The sequence below is a fragment of the Phasianus colchicus genome, chromosome 9 (assembly GCF_987193195.1).
Source record: "Phasianus colchicus chromosome 9, bPhaCol1.hap1.1, whole genome shotgun sequence".
Lineage (NCBI taxonomy): Eukaryota > Metazoa > Chordata > Aves > Galliformes > Phasianidae > Phasianus > Phasianus colchicus.
Genome location: NC_143444.1, coordinates 23,722,542 through 23,742,738, shown reverse-complemented (window position 1 = coordinate 23,742,738; position 20,197 = coordinate 23,722,542). Strand labels below are relative to the sequence as shown.

The following is a 20,197-nucleotide window of genomic DNA, read 5'->3' as shown; positions in this document are numbered from 1 at the left end:
GGGGAAATGCCGCTCCGGCGGGAAATGCCGCTCCGCCGCACTGCCTGCTGGGAACTGCAGTCCGGCAGCGGGGCCGTGAGGTGAGGCGGTGCGCGGCTATGGCTGCTCGAGAGTCCCTTATGAAAGGCCCTCAGAAATCCGCAGCCGTGCCTGCGCCGAAGCAAGCCGGCACTTATCGTCTAACAAGTAGAGAAAACCAAAATAAAGCACTGGTTCCTCCGCTAAGGCCGCAGGTGGGATCACCGTGCAGCTTCTCAGAGCTCAGGTTCTTCGTTCTCCGAAGGCAGGGCTGGTCGTGAAGGGCAGGAACGGAACAAAACACCTCGGTGCAGCCTTCCAGCCCTGCTCGGCTCTGAGCAGCGCTCAGAAAATCAGCCCCACAGCTGGTAGGAAAGCAGGGGCACAGACAGGGGCCCTGTTACGGCAGACACACAGCGACATGAAGGGGTGCTCTGACAGTTTATTTCATTGTTCATAACTGTGCAGGCAGGAACGAGCCCCGCCACCTCCCGGAACTCAGACTGCACATCTTTGGTACAGAGACACAGGACAACTTCATGGGAAAGGTAGGATGGATTTCTGTAAGGCTTAATAGTATTGAGGCTGGTGGGAAGGAAGGTCTGAGAGCTAGGAGCTATCTGTCCTGCAAGCAATGGAGGTGCTTGCCCTGAAGGCCTGCTCCAAGGGCGCGCATTTATTCTCCTCAAACCAACAAATTAAAAGAGAAAGAAAAAGAGGAGAGAGTTTTAAGTCCCGCAAGTATTCCAAAGAGGATAAAAAGCACGCAGCATGGCTGGCAACTTGGGTTTTAATCACTGTTTTATGGACAAAATGCAACTGCAGCACATTTCACCGCATTCCTTGTATAAAGTATTAACAAAGATACTGAAGCTGATTGCTGAGCAGTTGTTTAGTCTGAAAATGCTTTTCCTTTTTTTTCCCCACTTATGGTAATAAAGATTTGAAAACCGTTCAGCAGGCAGACCCAAAGTATCGCCCTTGCCCGATAACGATGTTTGGAACTCGATTTAGACTCTCCCACTCTTTATCTAATGCCAAAAGATTTGATGCTCCCCAAGGTAAGCTTGCAGTCATTGTAATAAATTCACAAATTCTGACATGGAAGCTACAGGATCTCCAGAAAGAAGGTCAATGAAAAGCAGTACACTGTAAGAAAACCTACTCAGGAAAGAAGGTTTTGTATAGATGGGGCTGGGTGTTTCTTTTACAAATTATGGCACTAATTACTGTGCAGGAAAAGTATATAGAGGAGCATGTTATTCTAACACCTTATTTTCTAGTAGTTAATAGGGATCATTGAAGGGATAATGGGGGTGTCCGGCATCTCTTGGTACTGGCTTTCCATTCACCTGTGAAGTAAACAGACACATGTCAGAAAGATAAAGATCCATTCTTTCTCTCTTTCAAATTCTAATGGTTTCAACTGGTAAGTCTTCATATGTCAAATATCTGGGAGATCTTCTTGAGCTTACTCAAGAGTTGTTCCCTCTACTCCCAAGTCGTCTTAGCACTTCTAGAAATAAATATTTTTTGTAGCCTAAAGCAAGAGTCTTCCAGCTTCTTAGGATTGAAGAACCAAATTAAGCGTAGTTAAGCATTTTGCCTTGTAGCCATTACTGAATAAATGCTGCAGTGGACGTGCTTCACAGCACTTTGCAGAAGTCAGCACTTTTGCCCATCTTTTCATGACAGAGTTGATGGACTGCCAATTTAACACATGGATCGTACACTGAAACACCAGTGTCACTGAACTCCTTCCCAGCACTTTTTAATAACACACCTATTATAAGAACATTTTCATGACTAACCAGTTTTTCCAGCTGTAAAATGGGAATACTGAAACTAACATTTGTTGATAATGAAACAAAGAGTTTGGGTGGCCCAATGCAGACGTAGTCACACAGAAGTCTCAGTTTCTATGTCCCACTGCTGAGCATTTACACACACAAATTGCATTCCTAGGTGTATTAAGTCCACTGCAAAATCCCCATTCACTAGGAGCTGGGGTAAAACCTTGCTCCTAATCTGTGATGTCTGAGGAAATTTATGTGCAGCATCAGCAAGGAGATGCATCTCCACAGGAGAGTAGCATCATTCAGTTAAAACTTATACTAAGCACATAATGGCTGAGTAAAAGTCACGTTAAACATGAATGATTTTTATACATGTGATTTTTATACTACTGTGATGTTAGATATCACTCAAAATGTTATGGGGGCAGAGGCAATCACAGGTACTTTCAAATCAAGTATCTTCTATCAAGTCCCTCTATTAGCTTTCAGATTAAATCCCACATTTCAAAGCGACTGGAATCCCTAGTTTACAAGAACCAGGGGACTGTAAAAATAGTCACTTGGGGGCACTCGAGAGCACAAAACCAGGATGCTACGGTTTAATATTCGGCTGGTGCTCAGTTTAAAATAAAATTAAGGTGAAATGGAACTGTTAGCTGAAGGCAATACTTAAAACTATGGACAAAACTATCTTCATGTTTTCTCATATGCTTTTGAGAGCCAACAACTGCAAGTTCCTAGAATTCACATTTCTTATCTCTCCCACCTCCTCCTGCCCCAGTTACTTTCCCCTGCATATTTTCCCTACTCGGATCAGCTCTTCAGGTATCTGTATTTGTTAGCAGCATGCCAAAACAGCAGCTGCCAGAAGCAACATTGTATACAGCTGTTTCCAGACTACCCCAGGAATCTGAAGGACAAAGGGGAGTAAATCAGCGGCGAAGACACTGTAGATCAACAGCACCTAACTATCAGAAAAGGACAGATTATGTGTACAGCACCACCTCTCCTCCTGTCCTGGCTTGCTAGTCATTCAATTTTGCTTATGTATATTTCTTAGCCTGTGTTTCTAGAAGTTTGGATGTCAGGCTGATACCAGGCATGGCTAAACAATTTCCAGCCTCTATCCTGGTAATGATCTATTAAAATGTAAAACGTCTTAAACTGCCTACATGCAATATAATAGATTCATATCAGACTTAGAGCAAAACAACAAGGTGAAGAGGAGTGGCACAACTATGAGACTCTGTGGTTATGTACCAGCGAGGTAAAGCAAGGGAAAACTGTCTCATCAGTTACGACACTGCTGCATCACACTTTGAAATCCAGACACTATAAATTAAATTCATAAAGGAGAAAAGCATGAAAGGTTAGACAGGCATTTTAATTCACAGATGATGAAAATTCTTTCTGATACTCCTGGAAGGGATGGGCTGGAGACAAAAGGTTCCGCTTGAGATCTTACAGCTAGTGTAACAGTTTACTTCTCCTCATCTCGCTTCTTCCTTTCTTATTATCTGTCAGCATGGCAATATCTTTGAAGCCCAGCTGCATCATACTCACACCTTTATCTAGCTGGATGAGCTAGCACTTTGAACTGTATTTCATTTCTTCTCTGAATGTCATTGATCTGATCACATCTCCCAGCTAACAAAACCACATGCATTGTCCCTGGATAGTCTGAGCCAGGCTATGTTCCAAATGTATTTTGCAGCTTTGTTACCAAAAAACAACTTTGTTTGCAGCACAAGCAGGAAAACACTTGAAAGAAACATCCTGTCAGCAGCAGGTGTGTTTATCAGTACCACATTCACACACGAGCAGCTAAGCTGGCAGTTTGGTACAAACTCCCAACCCATAAGCAAAGAGAATTTTGATTGCAGGGATGTGGGAATTTATATTTACACACACACCACACAAGTAACCCTACAGTTAAAAGCATGGCCCTGAAGCTCTCATAAGCTTTTCTTTTGAAAAATTATTTCAGCTTAGAAACCCTAAAAAGAGGTAGTGCTCTAACTCATACGTAGTTCTGACAGGATATAGAAAAAGAAAACTACAGAAAACCCACATTGTGGCCACATGCACATAATCAAAACTATTAAAAATGCGAGGATTTTACCGTAAGCATTGGCACAATGTAACGCCAGTTTTTATTCAGGCTTCCAATGTGGCTCATCTCCTCTTCTGTGAGACTGAAATCAAATACCTAAGAACAAAAGCAAGAGCCTTAGTTCAGTAACCATACCTTTTCATATTGAATTCTGTTGAATTTTGCTTCTTGGTTTTGTTTCCTTTAGAAGCCACAAACATCCCCCTGGGTCATGAATTTCTGCAGAGTGAAATTCCACTCCTCAGCAATCCAGGACAGTTAGTATCAGCAGCAGTGACCCTACACATTGAACTCTTTCAGCATTTAATTTCAGGTGACAGTTAAAAACCATAGAGGCAACATACACACAATCAATTAAGCTGCAGTCGCATAATATTTCTTTATTTTCAAAAAATAAAACCTATGGGCCATATTAGAGTTGCAAGATCCTTGTGTTAAAACCCAAGGAAAAGTACTGCCAGTTGTTACATTTCAAACATCTTAAGAATCTTTGACTTTGGTAAAAGTCCTGGCCTCAAGCAGAAGGAATTTACACACTGCTCTAAACAATGGAAGTTATGCACCTGTAAAAACCCTGGCTTCTAACAGCATTACTTTGTGTTCAATTTATAAATATGAAGTTGCAAGTATATAAATTTTACCAGAAATACTGAAACAAAAGCTTAAAAATGGAAGTGTTCACATCCTTGCTAATTCTAAACCATCACTGATACTCCATAGCTCTCTTCCACAAAAATGAAGAACAGTGGGACTGTTCTTCCAAATGCTCCCCCTTGAACCAGCGTTCTGTTCCCACACAGATCTAAACCTTGACTAACTGCAGTGTTCACTGGAGCTTTTAGCACTTTCTAGCAGAGTACTGCATCTCAGACTTTGGTTTAATGGAATTAACAGCTGCAGAAACAAATTCTTGCTTAAAAACAAGCATGCAACCTGCCAGTGTCTGATTAAGGGATGGAAAAAAAATCACAGGAGGTGATTCAGAGACCCACCGAATTACTGCAAGTCAATGTTCGAATAATTTCTGTACACAAATGCACAATGTTGCTTGAAACTTTTGTTTTCCTAACATCTTTAACTTCCCTCCTATGCACACGCACACTTTGACTGGTGTGAAACACGTGCCTCAGTTTGTTGTAGCAGGACAATATGTTACTCACATGAAAGGACATTGCTGAAACTCCCCATCTCTGTCTGAGCTTACCTGGAGATTCTGCAGAATGCGAGCAGGAGTGACACTTTTGGGAATAGTAACCACTTTACGCTGCGCTTGCCATCTGTTGGGAGGAAGAGAGAGATTTTCTATGCATGCTGCCCAAGAATCCTGACATTTATTTTGGTTCAACAATTATCAGTGGCAGCCGAGATGCCACTTATGGTTTCTGTAAACAAAATACCCCAAAGAAGACCAACGCAGCACTGTTGTATTAGGATGTAGCAAAACAGCGACCACCAGACTAACTGATGAAAGGAAGATGTCCATTCCTTTGAACAAGCAGTTTTCAGGTGTTGAGCCACAAACCCAAGAAACATAAAAAATGTACATAACAGTTTTATATCAATTCTAGCATGACCACCAAAAACACCAGTAAAACACACAAAACCCCCAAGTGATTTTCTGGTGACTTGAAGAACAAAGCCTTCAGCGTGTTCGGCTGGTAGGGGAACTTAACTGCTGCCCAAGATTGTGCTAGATATAAAGCCAAACAAAAGAATGAGGATAGCAACCCAGAGCTATTTCACAAACTGTTAATCACATTCTGGATATCACTCAACCACCTTGTTTCCCAGTACAGCTTCTGTTACCTAAGCACAAAGCAGCAAACAGTTCTTCACTGTGAAGGAAGGTAAGTCCCTTCCACAATCTCTCTTCCATAGAGCTCTTTTAAATGCAATAGCAGGGGCTGTAAGGTTCAAGCAACTGGCCACATGCTAATCTAAAACAAGCAGCAATTGGGTTTGCTTTTGGCACTTTCTGATTCTAACTCCCCACTTTATAGGGAAAAACATATATCCTAAAGTAGATGCTTTCGAGCTTTAAGGCCAGGTCCCAGATGCCACCCTCTCTCAAATGTTCTGTACCTGAGGATGATCTGTGCAGGTGACTTCTTGTATTTTTCTGCCAGTTTTTTGATCCCAGGCTCCTCCAGAAGCACAGGCTCATCTGGGTGTTTCCACATGCGATCAGGAGAACCCAGGGGACTGTAGGCAGTAACAACCAGCCCTCGTTTCTGGCAGTGAGCTATCAGCTCGTTCTGGGCTAGGTAAGGATGACATTCTACCTATTGAAATGACCCACAAAGAGTGGCCAAGGGAAAATTATCAATACAGAGCTCTAAATAAACAGGAGGTGAAAAGCTCAGCAGAATCAAGCATATCACAAGAGGTCATTGCAGGTTCTGGAAAATCTTATGAAGCTATAACTACAAGGAAAAATGGCATGGTAGCCTAAGATTATAGTAAAAGAAAAACAGATTGCTTAACCTTAGAGTGCTGGATTTATCTCCATGTATCGAACAGATCATCCAACAAGCAAGGGAGCTCTACAGGAGGGATTTAAGTTAGTCCCTCAATCTTTTTTTTTTCCTGTAGACTAAATTGATCCTCCCAGGAAGAAACAAACTCTTCTGCGGAAGAGTTGTCAACTAAATAGGTGTAATGGCCACAAACGTGGATACAGGACTTTTTCCCCATTTAATTCACCTGTCTGGAAGGATCCTCTGTGTGTCTACTCCTGCATGCATGAATATACTCCTCCTTGTACATCAGAAGCTGCACTCCTTGTGCTAAACAGACAGCACTGGTTTTCTTCACTCCCATGGAAAACCAGGAAGGTATACCTCCTCCTCATCTCCTTTATTCATCTTACCTGGAGCACGGCTGGTTTGACAGTAGCCACGCTTAATACATCATCAATCTGACGACTATTGAAGTTTGACAGCCCAATGGCTTTCGCAAGACCTTTTTCTACCAGCTTCTCCATAGCCTTCCAGGTATCCTTGTAGTCAGTGTAGTCATAACGCATTGTGCCATCAGGATTCTTTGGGAAGAGATTGTCCCCTCGTCTGCAGCATAAAAGGCAAAGTGTAAATACACAAAGCACGTGATTTCTATTATATTAGATCTTCACATAAAGAAACTTTATTCAAAGTACTCTTAAGAATACTTAAGCTTATGCATAGTTTGGAAGCTGGAGTACAAACTGAGCAAATTTCTCTCCCAAATTCCACGATGAAGACTCAGCCTACAAGAAATTATTTTACACACAGTCTTTCCTGTAAACTTGTGATATAGTACTTGAAACCTCTTACCTATAGCACACTGCTTGCCTGTAGTGACTACACAGAAACAATCAGCCACTGCATATGTAACAACAGCCCTTTGACTGCAGTGCAGTTGATCAGAGCTGCAACCCAGAAAGTAGCTTGGTTGTTCAGTTTGTTTTTGAAGAAAGACCAATAGTCTGTTTAGAGCTGTTACCAAAGGGATCTTGGTTTAAGAGCTATGTAGCAGAGACTGAGTGCAAAGTAGTCTGATTTTCCCACTCTGTTTGGATTCTGCAGCAGTGTCAGCACTGGTACAAGCTCTGGTTTTCAGAGAAGTCTAAACATGCACATGTTGCTTGTAGGATGGGTGTGTTTCCAGTTAGTCATACCAACTCACTCAATAAAATAAAAGACAAACTAAGCACCCAAAGCCACACATAGGAAGGAGCTGGTTATGTCAGGTGACACCAGCACACTACCTAAGGGCTGTGAGATCTCTGAGCAGCTCATGCTCAGAGAGGTGCCAGTGCTGCCTCATGGCCACTGCAGAACACTGCTAGCCAGATCTTGGAGGCTGTCTTACATTGCTCTAGCTAAGCAGTGAATGTGGTGCAACAGCAGCTGTGGACCCCACATCATTTGGGCACATCATTTTTGTTTGTACATCTACCATCTGATAATCATACGAGGTCTCAACCTTGAAAAGCAGCTTCATATGTCAAGAGTAGAAAATGTATCTCTCGCTTAATACATGAGACCTAGGGTACTGTGATTCTCATCCAGAAGTCCATTTTAATTTCCATGTAAATAACATATCTTCTGCACAGATTCGCAGCTCAGTAGGCATAGTAGTAATCAGGCACTAGAACACTAGAAGTAGAGCTAATGGAAAACTGAGAGTGAACTTTTACCAATGAGAAAGGGTGAAGATCTGAACATCAGTTTTGCCAACATTGGCCACAACAGCAGCAGTTTAAATAATAATACCTACATAGACATTATTATTTGTGTTCCACATTATTATCAAAGCAATGTTTAAATATTTTTGTCCAAACAACTGTAAAACAAACCTATTTCAAAATAGGGGGAATTTTTAACAGCAGTTCTTCCTCTAGACCAGCCCTGCTTGAAAACACTTCCTCATTCTGTTGTGATGAGGGACACACTTAGAACTGGAGAGTCCTTTCATAAATGTTGTAAGCTTGGAAAAATTCAGTTCATATGACTAGAAGGGGAAAAGTGTTTTAAGTTTGTAAAATATACTGAAGCCCTCTGAGTCTGACAGGGTTTCTCCTGGTAAGTGAAGTGTCCGTGCAAACAGCTGGGCAGGAATGTTTTTTTCTCTTCTTTTTACTAATTGTTGAAACAGGAAAAAAAAAAAAAAACAGTATCCATGACTACAAGAAAACAAAGCAGTGATCACTGCTTCTGATAGGACTGTAGGATACACAGAACTAGCATTTAATTTCCCCTATTTCCTCAAATCTTAGAATGACTGCAGTTCAAGTGTCATAAGAGCCCATTTTCATTTCCTTCTCATACAGACTCCACCATGACACTGCATGTGCTCAGTTCCAGTACAGTTAATAAAAAAACTATCAGTGAGAAGTGCTGTCTTCTTTACAAAGTACTTCATTTCAAAGATAAGTACAACAAATTCCCAGCCAACTCAAAGAAGAATAATTAAATAGGAACAATAGTTTCTGTGAATGAATGTATCAAATATGAATGAAGGTACTGGTTTCAGGTAGAGAGGTGTCTGTATCAGTCTGCTGGGCTACACTATAAGCCACCCACAAAAACATCCTGCAGGCAGCTTGCACTGGAAGGAAGACACAGCTCAAAAAGAAGCTCCTTAGGACATAACAGCAACCACTTATGTAAAACTGGGCCTTCTGCATCCTGCACCCTTTCCAGGCTGAACTTACTCAAAGGCATGGGGCCAGTGCATGAGGTACAGATCCAGGTAATCCAGTTTCAAATCTGCAAGTGTTTTTCTTAGTGCTGGCTCAACGTCTTCTGGGTGGTGCTTGGTATTCCACAGCTTTGATGTTACAAACAGGTCCTCCCTTTTAATAACCTTTAAGAAAGGGAGGAGAGCACAATTTACCAGAGAGCTGAGAAAGAACAGCAGCAATTCCCCAAATATCTTTAGAAGTTTAAATAAGTTAACATGTGGAACCTACAAATTAAACCTTTCAGAAACATGCTAGATGGAGAAAAGGGAAATACACACATGTGAGCCCATCCCCAAACACATCAAACACTTAGCAATTCCCTACAAGTTCTGACACAACAAAACAATCCCTCCACGCTTCCCAAACAAATTCAAGAGTTAAAGCCACTACTCAGCATAAATGAAAGATTACTTGGTTTATTCATGTGTACGTTTTGCTATTTCTGTTAAACAATTCACAGTCAAGGCACAACCAGCTAACTTGCTACATTCATCACGTTATAAACCAAGAATGTTTCTCAAAGGAAGGACGTGGGAAAATAAACAAGCATTTTCCCCAAACCTCTGCACTTGAATTTCTAAGTTCCAGGAGGAATGCACCAAGAACTGAACGTCACATATCAGAAGGATAAGACCCAGAAATTGAATCAAATAGAAATTTGGGTACTTAGGAAGTATAAAATGTGAAATGGAGATCATGTTTGACACACTGAAGTCATCAGAAAGCATCTCTTATTGACCAAATTACACTCAAGTCAACAGTATATAGGAATGATTAATTCCTTCATTTCTGTCCTCCAGCCATTCAGTTGTTTGTGGATCACATAACAGCTGTTGTGTTCAACGAGCAAAACGTTCTAAAAATTCCTTAGTTAGCTAATACAAACTGAGTAAAAATAGTCCTATGCTTCTCCATATTAGTTGCCAGTATTTAAAGGGTGCAAAGGAATCCCTGGGGCAAGCTGAAAGCAGCCTCTCTGCACTAAGCACCTAACAAAGAAATTGCCCCACAGCAATGGGCAGAGGACCAGAGAAGAAGAAACACAAGAACTTTCATTCCAGGGGCTCTGAGGCCATATGCATAACTCTTCTGGCCCCTCAGGCAAACAAGAGCAAAAGGATGACTTGAAGATTTCACCCGAGATAATTCATAGGAATGTCAGTTACATTCCATTACAGCCATGAAGCTCAGTGCAGGCCCTAGAGTCACAGTTACCAAACCTTCAAATGCAGTCACTGTATAAAAAAAATCAGTCATCACTGGATTTGCTGCAGCTACCCAGCAGTACACAACACTCTGAACTGGCAAAGTAGAGTAAATTCTCACCTATTTTCTATTATAACTATTGATTCTGGCAACCTCTCTTTTTTGGAACACATGAATTAGGCTATTGGATGGGGACGTATTTATCTGGGAATGCAAAAAAGGCATTTTCTCTAAGCTTCCTTGCAAGTATTCCAGGCAATCATTCCTCCTCCTGACAGCCAGGATGATTCCAAAGTAGAGAAAGACCTCTTTCATGCCTGCCCTGGTTAATAACAAACAGCTGGGACAGACCAGAAGGAAAAGCTACAGACATTAACCTCACAGTCTGCTCTTTCAGGTCACATCTGTAAATTTTGATACAGTCATGGGGTTCTTGTGTTTTTACCTTGTTGGGCCCAAGGCATTCCTGGAAAGCATCACCGATCTCTGCTTCATTGCTGTAAGCTGCTGCACAATCAATGTGGCGATAACCCACGCTTAGGGCATATTTCACTGCTTCTTTCACCTGTAATCACAAACAGATTACCAAATGCAACCAGTTGAAAGGAACACAACTGAAACAAATTGCTGAGGACTTAATGAGAAACACTGCCAAAGTACAGAGCTACAGAAGCTCATGAGATCCAAGCAGAATAGGTAAGAGCGCCCCATTGCGCAGCCTTTGTGAGCAAAGAGCCAGGTGCTAGCAGGCACTCCAACAGTAAGGTGAAAATGGGCCATGCATGCAGGGCAAGCATGGAAGAACTCACTGCACAGAATGGAAATTCATTCTTAGCTATAGCTGCCACACTTTTGTTAAATATCAGAGGAGCTGTAAGAAACAGTTTTCAAATAAATATTTATCAGGACAGTCTTAGTGGAACTAACCGGCCGATCAATCAATGTTAGCCAAGCTTGAAAGGTACAACCTCTCCCCTAGTAAAAGGAAAGCCAGGTTTCTAATTTCGTAATTTCCAAAGCTCAGGTTTGGTTCAACTATTTAATTTCTAAGATAAGGCCACTTTATGGCACATTTTTCTTCTGTGTCTCGTTCTCACTGATTGTTCAACAGCAGTCACTATACTGATGGTTATTAACCCATGGCCTGCAGGGATCTGCTGGTGCTCAACTTCACATTTTGATTTACACACTTCTGATGAAGAAGGTGCTGCCAAGAGCCAGAATGGCTGGAACTATGGCACCACACTTTGCATGTGTTTCTGCTGTTGAAAGCTCTAATGAAGCACAAGTACAAAGTATATAGTCACGTGCTGGCATTAGATATGGAGCAAGGCTAGAAAGCAAAGAGGGAAACACAGAATGGCATCTCTTCCAGGATGCTTAAGTGGCTTTTGAATAGAGGTTTTCAATGAAAATTTTAAATATCTGATTGTGTAAGCATGAAGAAATTACTCTAGTGTCACCATCTCCCTTTAAACAGAGCATTAAGTAAAATCCATTCTATTTAACTTCCAGTGGTCATATGCACATATTCTCTGTTCACCTCTTAAGTGCTACAGTCAGAGCACACCTCTGTACAAGGATTTCTATATACTGCTCTTCCCAGACCTGTCTCGTGGGACTGATGGAGATTAAGATGCTCTTTGTCTGAGGCTTGATGTGATAGGGCACTAATCTAGTTAGAGATATTAAAAACGTGTCAACAAGGGCTAGAGCCTGATTGCTTTCTTTCAGCTGAAGTACCAGCATTTTCAATTTTAAAGCTAACAAAATGAAAAATAGAGTAAAGACTTTTGCTTTCAGATACTACTAAAAAGGGGGGAATGAAATGTGAAAGATCTCTCTTCTGCTGGTGAATTTCATTTGCTTTTCCTGTCAAGAACTGCAGTAAAAGCAGACACAGGATGTTCTGACTACATTCTTTGGCATTTTGAGAGGAAAAGTAGAACTCAGACTAGTTGCCCTTAGCCAGAATGACAAAGCACTTCTACAACAACAGTGAAATCAGCTCTTTCTTCCTCTAGCAGGATGGTATTTACCGTCCTTCTTTCACTTTGACAAGACATTTCTCAGAAGGTTACTGGGAAGTCAAGGTCACAAGAACTCTGAAATCACTTGGGGCAGACTAAAGGCTTTTAAAGCTGAATATCCCCCCTCCATAAAGGCGGAAGGCATGGGCCGAAGCACGCTCTGTTTAATTTGGGCGTGCCCACCCCCCTTTTTATTTTTAAAAGCATAGCAGAAAGGAAAGGGAAACCAGCATGGGGTTTTTCTGAACTAATCTCTCATTTCCTCTATCACATATAGCTTTTTTATGTTATAAATCCGAGCAGGAACAAAATTTGCCATAAAACTTTATGGCACCACTTGCAGAAAACCAGGGTAAGGCACTCCAGATGCCTCTGGGAAGTTGTAAAAGCAAAGGCCATATTTCAGTATCAGCATTTTCATCTATTTCTAGCACTGAAAAACTAGAACCACTCACATAACTATGGTTTGGATCTGGGCACAATTTTCATTTTGTGTAAACTATTCTCAGCCTACTCAGACATTCCCATCTGAACAGAGAGGACCTGTTCGATGCAAAAGGCAAATAATCAAGAGAAAGATGTACAAATAAGAACTTCTTCGAGGCAGTTAACACTAACAGAAGGATGTGAGTGTAAGAAGAGTACTTTGTTTCAAGAGAAAGTTTTTGTATTCTTGACATTAAGTTCAAGCAGGTACATGCATTTCCTGGGGTGGGGAAAACTCAGCATTAGTTAGAGATTCAAATGCCTCAGGATATTTTGTGTTGTATGGTAATAATAACAGCCAAAGGATCCTTTCAGCTTTTCTTTAGAGCAGCCTGTGGAAGGAGCAATTACTGAATTAATTTTTCTTCCATTGGTTGAGTCAGCGTAAGTAAAAACAGATCATCAGGCCACATGATATTCAGATGCAGTATGACCAAAGAGTTTGCTGTAAAGGAAGAAACTCAGACCACCATATGAATGGTAGCTTGCAGTTACTGTTCCCCAAAGCAATGAGTTATGTCTCCTATACTTCGGATATTTAATTCAAGTTCCTCCCTTAATGTATCCCAGTAGTAGTGAATTTGTGCTGCCATATGCAGGACAGGATTCTCCAGATACTCTGGCAAGGCTTTCAGGACCTAAGCAGTCTCCTCCACAGCTGCAGTGCTGTCACAAGACACCCAGCCTGACTGGTTTTCTGAGGTACGCATTTCCTCTTCTGGCTTTCCTGAACTTTCACACAGAAATACAGTCCCCCTCAGCCCCACATCTCCTGTCCCATCAGAGCCAGCCTCTGTCACAGCACACGAGGCCATTCCATCCTCCAGGCTGGAAGTGTGGCCCATTTGTGAGAAGAAAACATTAAAGGATTACAGCTCCAGTGCTAATAGTCTGTGCCACTGATATTCCTGGTGCTCCAGTCTCAAAGGACTTTTGTCTTTAGACTCATTCATGCTACTGCTCAGAAGCTTTTGTACTATATTCACTTCCACTCAATAGCTCTCCATCATGTTCCTATGGTAACATCTAAAACAAATTTCTCTTCTTAGCCTTTGATCATGTAAAGCAAAAAAACATAATGCTATTCTAAATTATCTCCCATTATTCTAAATAATCTCTATTAGATTCACTAGTTCATTTTCCCTCTGACCTCACCTCCTATGAAACTGGGGCTGCAATGGTACCTTTGTCCTGGATTGCTGAGATCTGGCTTCAAGTTGAAGGATTGTTTAGGATCAGGAATAATAATGGCAATGATAAAGAAATTAATCAAGAGAGTAAGGTCAAGACTGAAAAACAGCTTGGCAAGGAAAATAACTGCAACCTGCAAAATATTTACTTGAAATAATTTAAAAGCAATCTGCTTCCACTCTTGCTCCTGATTAAGCCCTTGTACAAAAGGGATTTTGATAAGTAGTGTGTATTTGGAAGTTGGCTGCATTGAATACAGTGATTATTCTGCCTCTGGGTCTTTGGCCCTTGGTCTTTAATTCACAATCATAGCTACTCTCCCTGTACTACGTCATGCCCTTTCAGAAGTAAATCATTTGGATGCTCTGCCAAATTGCTACTGTGCATCTGAATCTGATAAATGTCCATTAAAAATGAAAAGGATGCAAACAATTTCCAAGAGTGATAAACAGGAACTTATTTATTCCATAGAAATAGCAGCATCTTCTGTAACTCTGGCTATTTTATACTACATTTTCTATATTATGCCTTCAATACACTCAAGGAACACATCTTTGAAGGCAGTCATTGTTCTACAGTTGTGACCCCCACTGACTTCTGTTGGACCCCAGGTAGATCTAAGTAGCAGATCCCTGCTGGGTTCAGCTGCTGGCAGTGCTGCTTATGATGGCAAAATCTACCTGAGATAGGCTTATATTATGCACAAACAGGATCTTTCTCAGCTGTAAGACTGCACTTTCCTCAGGACAGTTAGTGCACAAAGTAACACGTTGATGTTTTGTTTGTTTAGTTTCAGGCATTTGTTTTAGTACAATGCACATTAAACTACCTTGGGTCTGCAGAAATTCATCCACTACGTTCCTGCTTATTAATAAATGTAATGCAGCTGGCAGCTGATGTGACAGAGCTGAACATTCACCCTCATCCTCATTTAGCAAGGTGACAGAGAGCTCACACTGTGCCTTGGGTTCCACATCATTACAGCTTCCATTCCAAACAGAACCACTGTCCTGACAATTGTTTGGGCAGGAAGCATAATAAGAAGGTGACTCTGAATAGATGTAATTTTTATAGCTTGTTTCCCACCTTTTCCTCCAGCTGGCAAAAAAGAATAGCACAAGAGGTCATCTCAAGAAGGCTTTGTGAACTTTCCATCTGTCACAGGCACAGTTTCACCTGACTTACTCCTGTAACTATCATGAAGCTAACATGAAAGTATAAGCAAGATACATGTTTACTGACGTGCAGTGATACACAAAGTCCAAAAGGCATTAAAATAAGAATACCAATTAAGAAATCCTCCAAAGAAGACGACACTCCTGCTGGACACTGTGTATACCTGCTGTGAAAGGCAAGGTCTGCCCTCGGGAATTTATCTTTTAGCTAAATTAAAAAGAAAGGAAAAGACAGACAAGGGAAAGTATTACAACAAGAGGCACAGTCCGCAGCACGCAAACATTCCTACAGACAGTCTGCAATAAAACACAGAATTGTTTCCAAGTCTGCCATTTGCCATTTCATTTAATTTAGAAACAGAGTGGCTCTCTAATGACACATTAGCCATCACAGCCTAAAAGCAAGGTGACCCAAACAAGTTCAGAGTTCTGCTAAATACAGTGCTAAATACAGGCAGACCACAGGAATAAGTCTTATTACAACACCTAGAGCTCTTGGCTCCCAAAATAATCCTTTCAACTGAGTCACCACATCAAGCCAGAGGGATGCCTGGTCAGACTGGCAGCCTGTAGATTACGAAGTCAGGTGTCAGGTACCATATTATAACTACAGCACTAATTGGTCTCTTTCTGAATTCATCTTCCAAAGCACCACTCCCTGAAGTCTGGTTTAATGAGTCTTAAGGGATCTGCTGCTGCTGCTGCCTTAAAGCCTTTCACGTGCATCTCAGTTATGCTTCTGTGGACCTATGACTAAACCCATGCAAGTACAGGATCCAGGTCACAAACCCAGGATCTTCAGAAGAGGTGTACAAAATGCAAATAACAGATGAGAGCACATGATGTTAATCTGTGGTTTCTTCCCTACTTACTTGGCCAGGTTCACTTTTCCAGGTTCCCAGTCCTATGAGAGGGATCTTCTGCCCATTGTAGAGTGCAACAAAGTCACATCCTGCAGACATTTTTGCTTCAAGAAGAAAAAAAGCAAACTGAGTTTTTGCAGTAATTCAGTAGATTATATAAAATGTCCTTTTCCATGCAATAGTAAATAAATAAAATCACACAGGCCTTGATAATACTTTAGTTATTACACTGAAACAAAGCTGAAGTAAGGTCTTTACAACTTCTAGCGGTACAAACCAGATCTATAATCTTATAGCTATAAAAGAGACTAGAAAGAAAGACTCTTTCTCCTCCTCTTCATTCCTATTCTTTTATCTCTTTTTCAGAGCACAGTTGTGAGTTTTCTCAGACTTGAGAAGTACATACAATCTCTCCCTTCCAAATCAGCTGTAAGCACTGATGATACAGAAAGAAGCAAGGCCTTCAGATTTCTGCACAAAGTCTCTCTCTTTTACCAACTCCCTACTGGCTGACTGAGGAACCAAGCTCTAATTACTGCTGCAGCTGGGGATAAACACATATTTTTAAGTAATTCTGACATATCAATATAAATAGCCATGTGCAAAAAAGCAATAGGTCTTTATGTATTTGTACACTGTGAACCCCAAAATGACTTTGCTGTCCTGCTCTTTTCTATCTCCTTGCTCAAGTAGTAAGGGATGCTATCTTTTAAAGAACTGAAAGATCTCCTGTTCTCATACTGTGGAAATCTGCCTGTGAACTCTGCTGGCGATTTGACAACAAGAACTCAACTTGCCTAAGCTGCAGTTCAAGTACAGACAATATAACAGCTAGTATTACTATCACAGAAGGTGATAATAATACTGATTTATCACAAATTCACAGAGGAGCAGCATTTGTCTATTACTAAAGGGAGAACATGAAAATACTGCACAAGGTAAACATCACTTTGGGCTTCTGTCATGCTTAACACCAGGATATGCATGCATTTTCCACGTGAAATGCAAAACAGCCCCAGCAGGATCTTCCATTACCTGTTGCTGGCATTTTAGCTGCTGCAGACAGTAATCTGCTCATAGATTTTATCAAAGAGGAAGCTTTTATACTGTGTCCCAACATCCTCCCAATCTATCTTTCTGGCCGAACTGTTAAAAACAAACCACATTCAGGATGAGCTCCAAAGGCAGCCAGCTGACTTCAGCAGAAGATGAGGAAGTTACTTCTCAAGTTTAGCTGTGTCCAAACTCCTGAATGCTATTTACTTAAAAACACACAGACAGAAACAAGAGTGGAAGAACACAATGCTGGTAAATGGCTGACTATGCTGGAGGAATGTATATTTTCAAAGAGAAGCCTTCACACAGAATACTGCTCCAAAACAGCCTTCTCCATAATACTGTTACCATCTTTCTCTTACAAATAAGCACCTACTGATGGATGCCCTCACACAGAAAGTTTTTATTTTCAGTTTCTCACACAGCTTTTCAAGCCACAAGTTTTGAGATGGAGATCCCCAGCACTGTTAGCCTGAGTAGGTCCAGGCTCAAGCAGCACCGTACCTCACACACAGCACAGCCTTCATGCTGCACACACCTCACAGCTGCAGGATATGCTCAGCAGAACAGAGCAGCATGCAGGCAGCTCCCACTTGGTACCTGTCATTAGGCCACCTGCACGTCCTTGCCTTTATCTAACAGAGCAGGAAGTTCTCACGTGAGTGTCTTCTCTGTTTGGCAGTACAAGTGAGCTGTTTTCTTGGAAGAGAATGCTATAACAGCTCCAGTGACCAAAACAATGGGCCTACACAGCACGCTGCATGTGTCACGGACAGCTGCTTGATGCTGTGCCACGCAGGGTGCCCAGCAGGTGAAGGAATGTCTGATTACCCACACGATTTGCCTTCTTTATAGGGCTATAAATGCGATAAACAGCATTTGAGATACTATTCTGCTGAGTCTGAGTGCCTTTCCTATCAGGACTGCAATGGCCCAACACTTGCTGGTACGGAATAGTCGGACAAATCAGCCTGGATTTGCACTGAGATACATTCAGTCCGAATGGTGGTAGAAAGGCAGTCATCCGACTGCTGGTGTGTGTCCATTTTGGGGAGTGGCTATAGAAAAGTCAGAATAGGATACTAACATTCTCATCTGTGCTGAAGATCTGCACAGCCATTTTATTGCCAGCTGTGCACAGCTGGGTTCAATTTACCTGGATTAAGCTGCCTGCATGATTCTTACATCATGCAATGCAACCAAGGCCTGGGCGCTTTCACATTCATGCTGCCCTGCAGCACCATACAGCAGACATGTGCTCCACAATGCCATCTTGTGCAATCATCTTAAATGCAGCACTTCGCCCAGAAGACAAGGTGCACACGTTTAATTGCTAACTAACATCAGTGTGCTCTGTGGAACCATCTCGCTTCATGTAATATCGTTGTACATTAACGCTGCAGTGAGAGCAGAGCTGCGGACTTGGGAAGAATGGAAATGCTACAAGAGAACACTCATTAATAGTTTCCACTCAGATTCTTCCCCTAATGAGGAGATGCAAAGTGTCCATGACCTGTTGTCAGTCCACTCATTATAAGGCAGCAGGCTCTTTAAGAAGGGAGAAAATACAAGTAAATACAAAAAAGAAGGTACAGCTGGTACAGGTGAGATACGGCTTCAGCATCACTCATCTCTTCTATTCCCACACTGACACGAAAGAGTAAAGCTCAGAATAACTCAAAGCAACGCGTGAGTTCATAACACGGGAAGTGCAAACTACGCCCGTCCATCCACCCACACTCACAGCTCGCCGTTAACCAAAGCCACGAGCCTTCTGCCAGCAAAATACATACAGGCGCGTACTACGGCAGCAGTGCACACGTATGTATATTGCTAAAACCGCAAAAACGGCCCCGGCCCGGCCCGGCCCCGCCCCCCGGCCCGGGGGTAGCTCCGCGCTCGGCTCCCCCGCGGCACTCCCGGTGGGGGCAGCGCGTGGAGCGGCGGGAGGCGCCTCGGGGCAGCGCGCCGCACTCACCCGCTGCACCGCACGCGCACCGCCGCACGATCGGCCGCCGCCGCCGCTCTGCGCTTCCGCTTCCGGCCGCCAGCGGGCAGCGCGGGACGGCGCTGTGCGGGGCGCTGTGCGCTGCTGGAGCGGGGCGCCGCTCTCAGACATAGCGTTTGGGTGGTCCTGTGTGCAGCGGGAGCGGGGCTTGGTGATCCCTTCCCGCTCTGGACAGTCTGTGCTGGTGTGTGTTTGTTTTATGGGCAGTCCTAATTAGCAAGGATTCGGGGAATGCACCGTGGCATTTACAAGCGTTTGGTTTTAGCTTTTGTACTCGAAGGTGCATAAAGAAGTGTCACTTCCTGACGAGACACCGGGCTCCTGCTGCAGGTGCGCGAGAACGCACTTCCTTATTTGCACAAGAATGCTGCAAGCAAAATTAAAGCAGAGTGACTTTGTCTCAACGGCTACATCTGGGTACGTGCAGCCCTGCTGGTGCAGTCACAACTTGCAGTGATTTCAACGGGAACAGAATTGGGTCTGTGGCCGAGACGGCTGCTCTAGGCTTGCAGCACGGCGTGCCTCGTCCTGAACAGCACTAAGGAAAACTAGAACCAGCTTGGTGTTTACTCCAGGCTTCCATTTTTGTAGTTTGTAAAATATATATGTGAATAATTCAAAAAGAATAGTGAGATTGTGTCAGAGTAAGGCAAAGTATACATCTAACAAGGCTCTGAAGAGCCTGCTGCTTATTTCCAGAAAGATCGTCCTGCTGCAGATTCTTTCTGACTTCGACTGCTCGGGAGACTGAAAAGCACAAAGGTTAATTAATCTCTTGGGCACTCACATGACCAGACTTTTCTGGTGCAGCCTGTCCTGACATAATGCAGGAGCTGGAAGGAGGGCACAGAAAAGACGACAAAAGTAAGAGAGGAAATGCAGCATTGGGAAAAGGAAAGAATAAAATGGGAAGGGAAAACTGATGGATTTCTTTTTTTTTTTTTTTTTGAGACTTTGCCAACCAGAAATCCATTGGAAAATCTTAATAAAATCAAAAATTCCTAAATTATGTATTAACATATGAAATCTTA

The 20,197-nt window shown here is 42.3% G+C and overlaps 1 protein-coding gene and 1 long non-coding RNA gene across 5 annotated transcripts; one reads left to right on the top strand and one right to left on the bottom strand.

Annotated features, from left to right (window-relative positions):
* Positions 1-440: 440 nt before the first annotated feature.
* On the bottom strand, positions 441-19,286 carry AKR1A1 (aldo-keto reductase family 1 member A1). 4 transcript variants are annotated; one of them, XM_031601478.2, is made up of 9 exons: positions 19,137-19,286; positions 16,112-16,206; positions 10,803-10,922; positions 9,122-9,273; positions 6,797-6,992; positions 6,010-6,209; positions 5,132-5,204; positions 3,937-4,023; positions 441-1,370 (listed from the first exon to the last, which is right to left on the bottom strand). In XM_031601478.2, exons 2-9 carry the CDS (start codon positions 16,199-16,201, stop codon positions 1,305-1,307), a joined length of 984 nt encoding a protein of 327 aa, XP_031457338.1. In that variant the 5' UTR covers positions 16,202-16,206; positions 19,137-19,286; the 3' UTR covers positions 441-1,304. The 4 variants fall into 4 exon arrangements, with proteins under 4 accessions (XP_031457338.1, XP_031457358.1, XP_031457347.1 ...); XM_031601498.2 differs by lacking the exon at positions 19,137-19,286 and adding an exon at positions 18,952-19,028; XM_031601487.2 differs by lacking the exon at positions 19,137-19,286 and adding an exon at positions 18,903-18,992.
* Positions 18,573-20,089, top strand: LOC149916874 (uncharacterized). Its single transcript, XR_016469294.1, has 2 exons — positions 18,573-18,979; positions 19,432-20,089. It is a non-coding gene; the product is annotated as an uncharacterized LOC149916874 (long non-coding RNA).
* The last annotated feature ends 108 nt before the right edge of the window (positions 20,090-20,197 follow it).

Excerpts from the sequence above, each read along its gene's own strand:
- AKR1A1 (XM_090146603.1), bottom strand. The coding sequence starts at position 17,222 with ATGTTGGGACACAGTATAAAAGCTTCCTCTTTGATAAAATCTATGAGC. Across the intron at positions 9,274-10,802 it reads AATGCCTTGGGCCCAACAAG|GTTATTAAAAGGGAGGACCT; the intron begins GTAAAAACACAA and ends CCTTTCTTAAAG. Across the intron at positions 6,993-9,121 it reads CACTGGCCCCATGCCTTTGA|ACGAGGGGACAATCTCTTCC; the intron begins GTAAGTTCAGCC and ends TTTATGCTGCAG.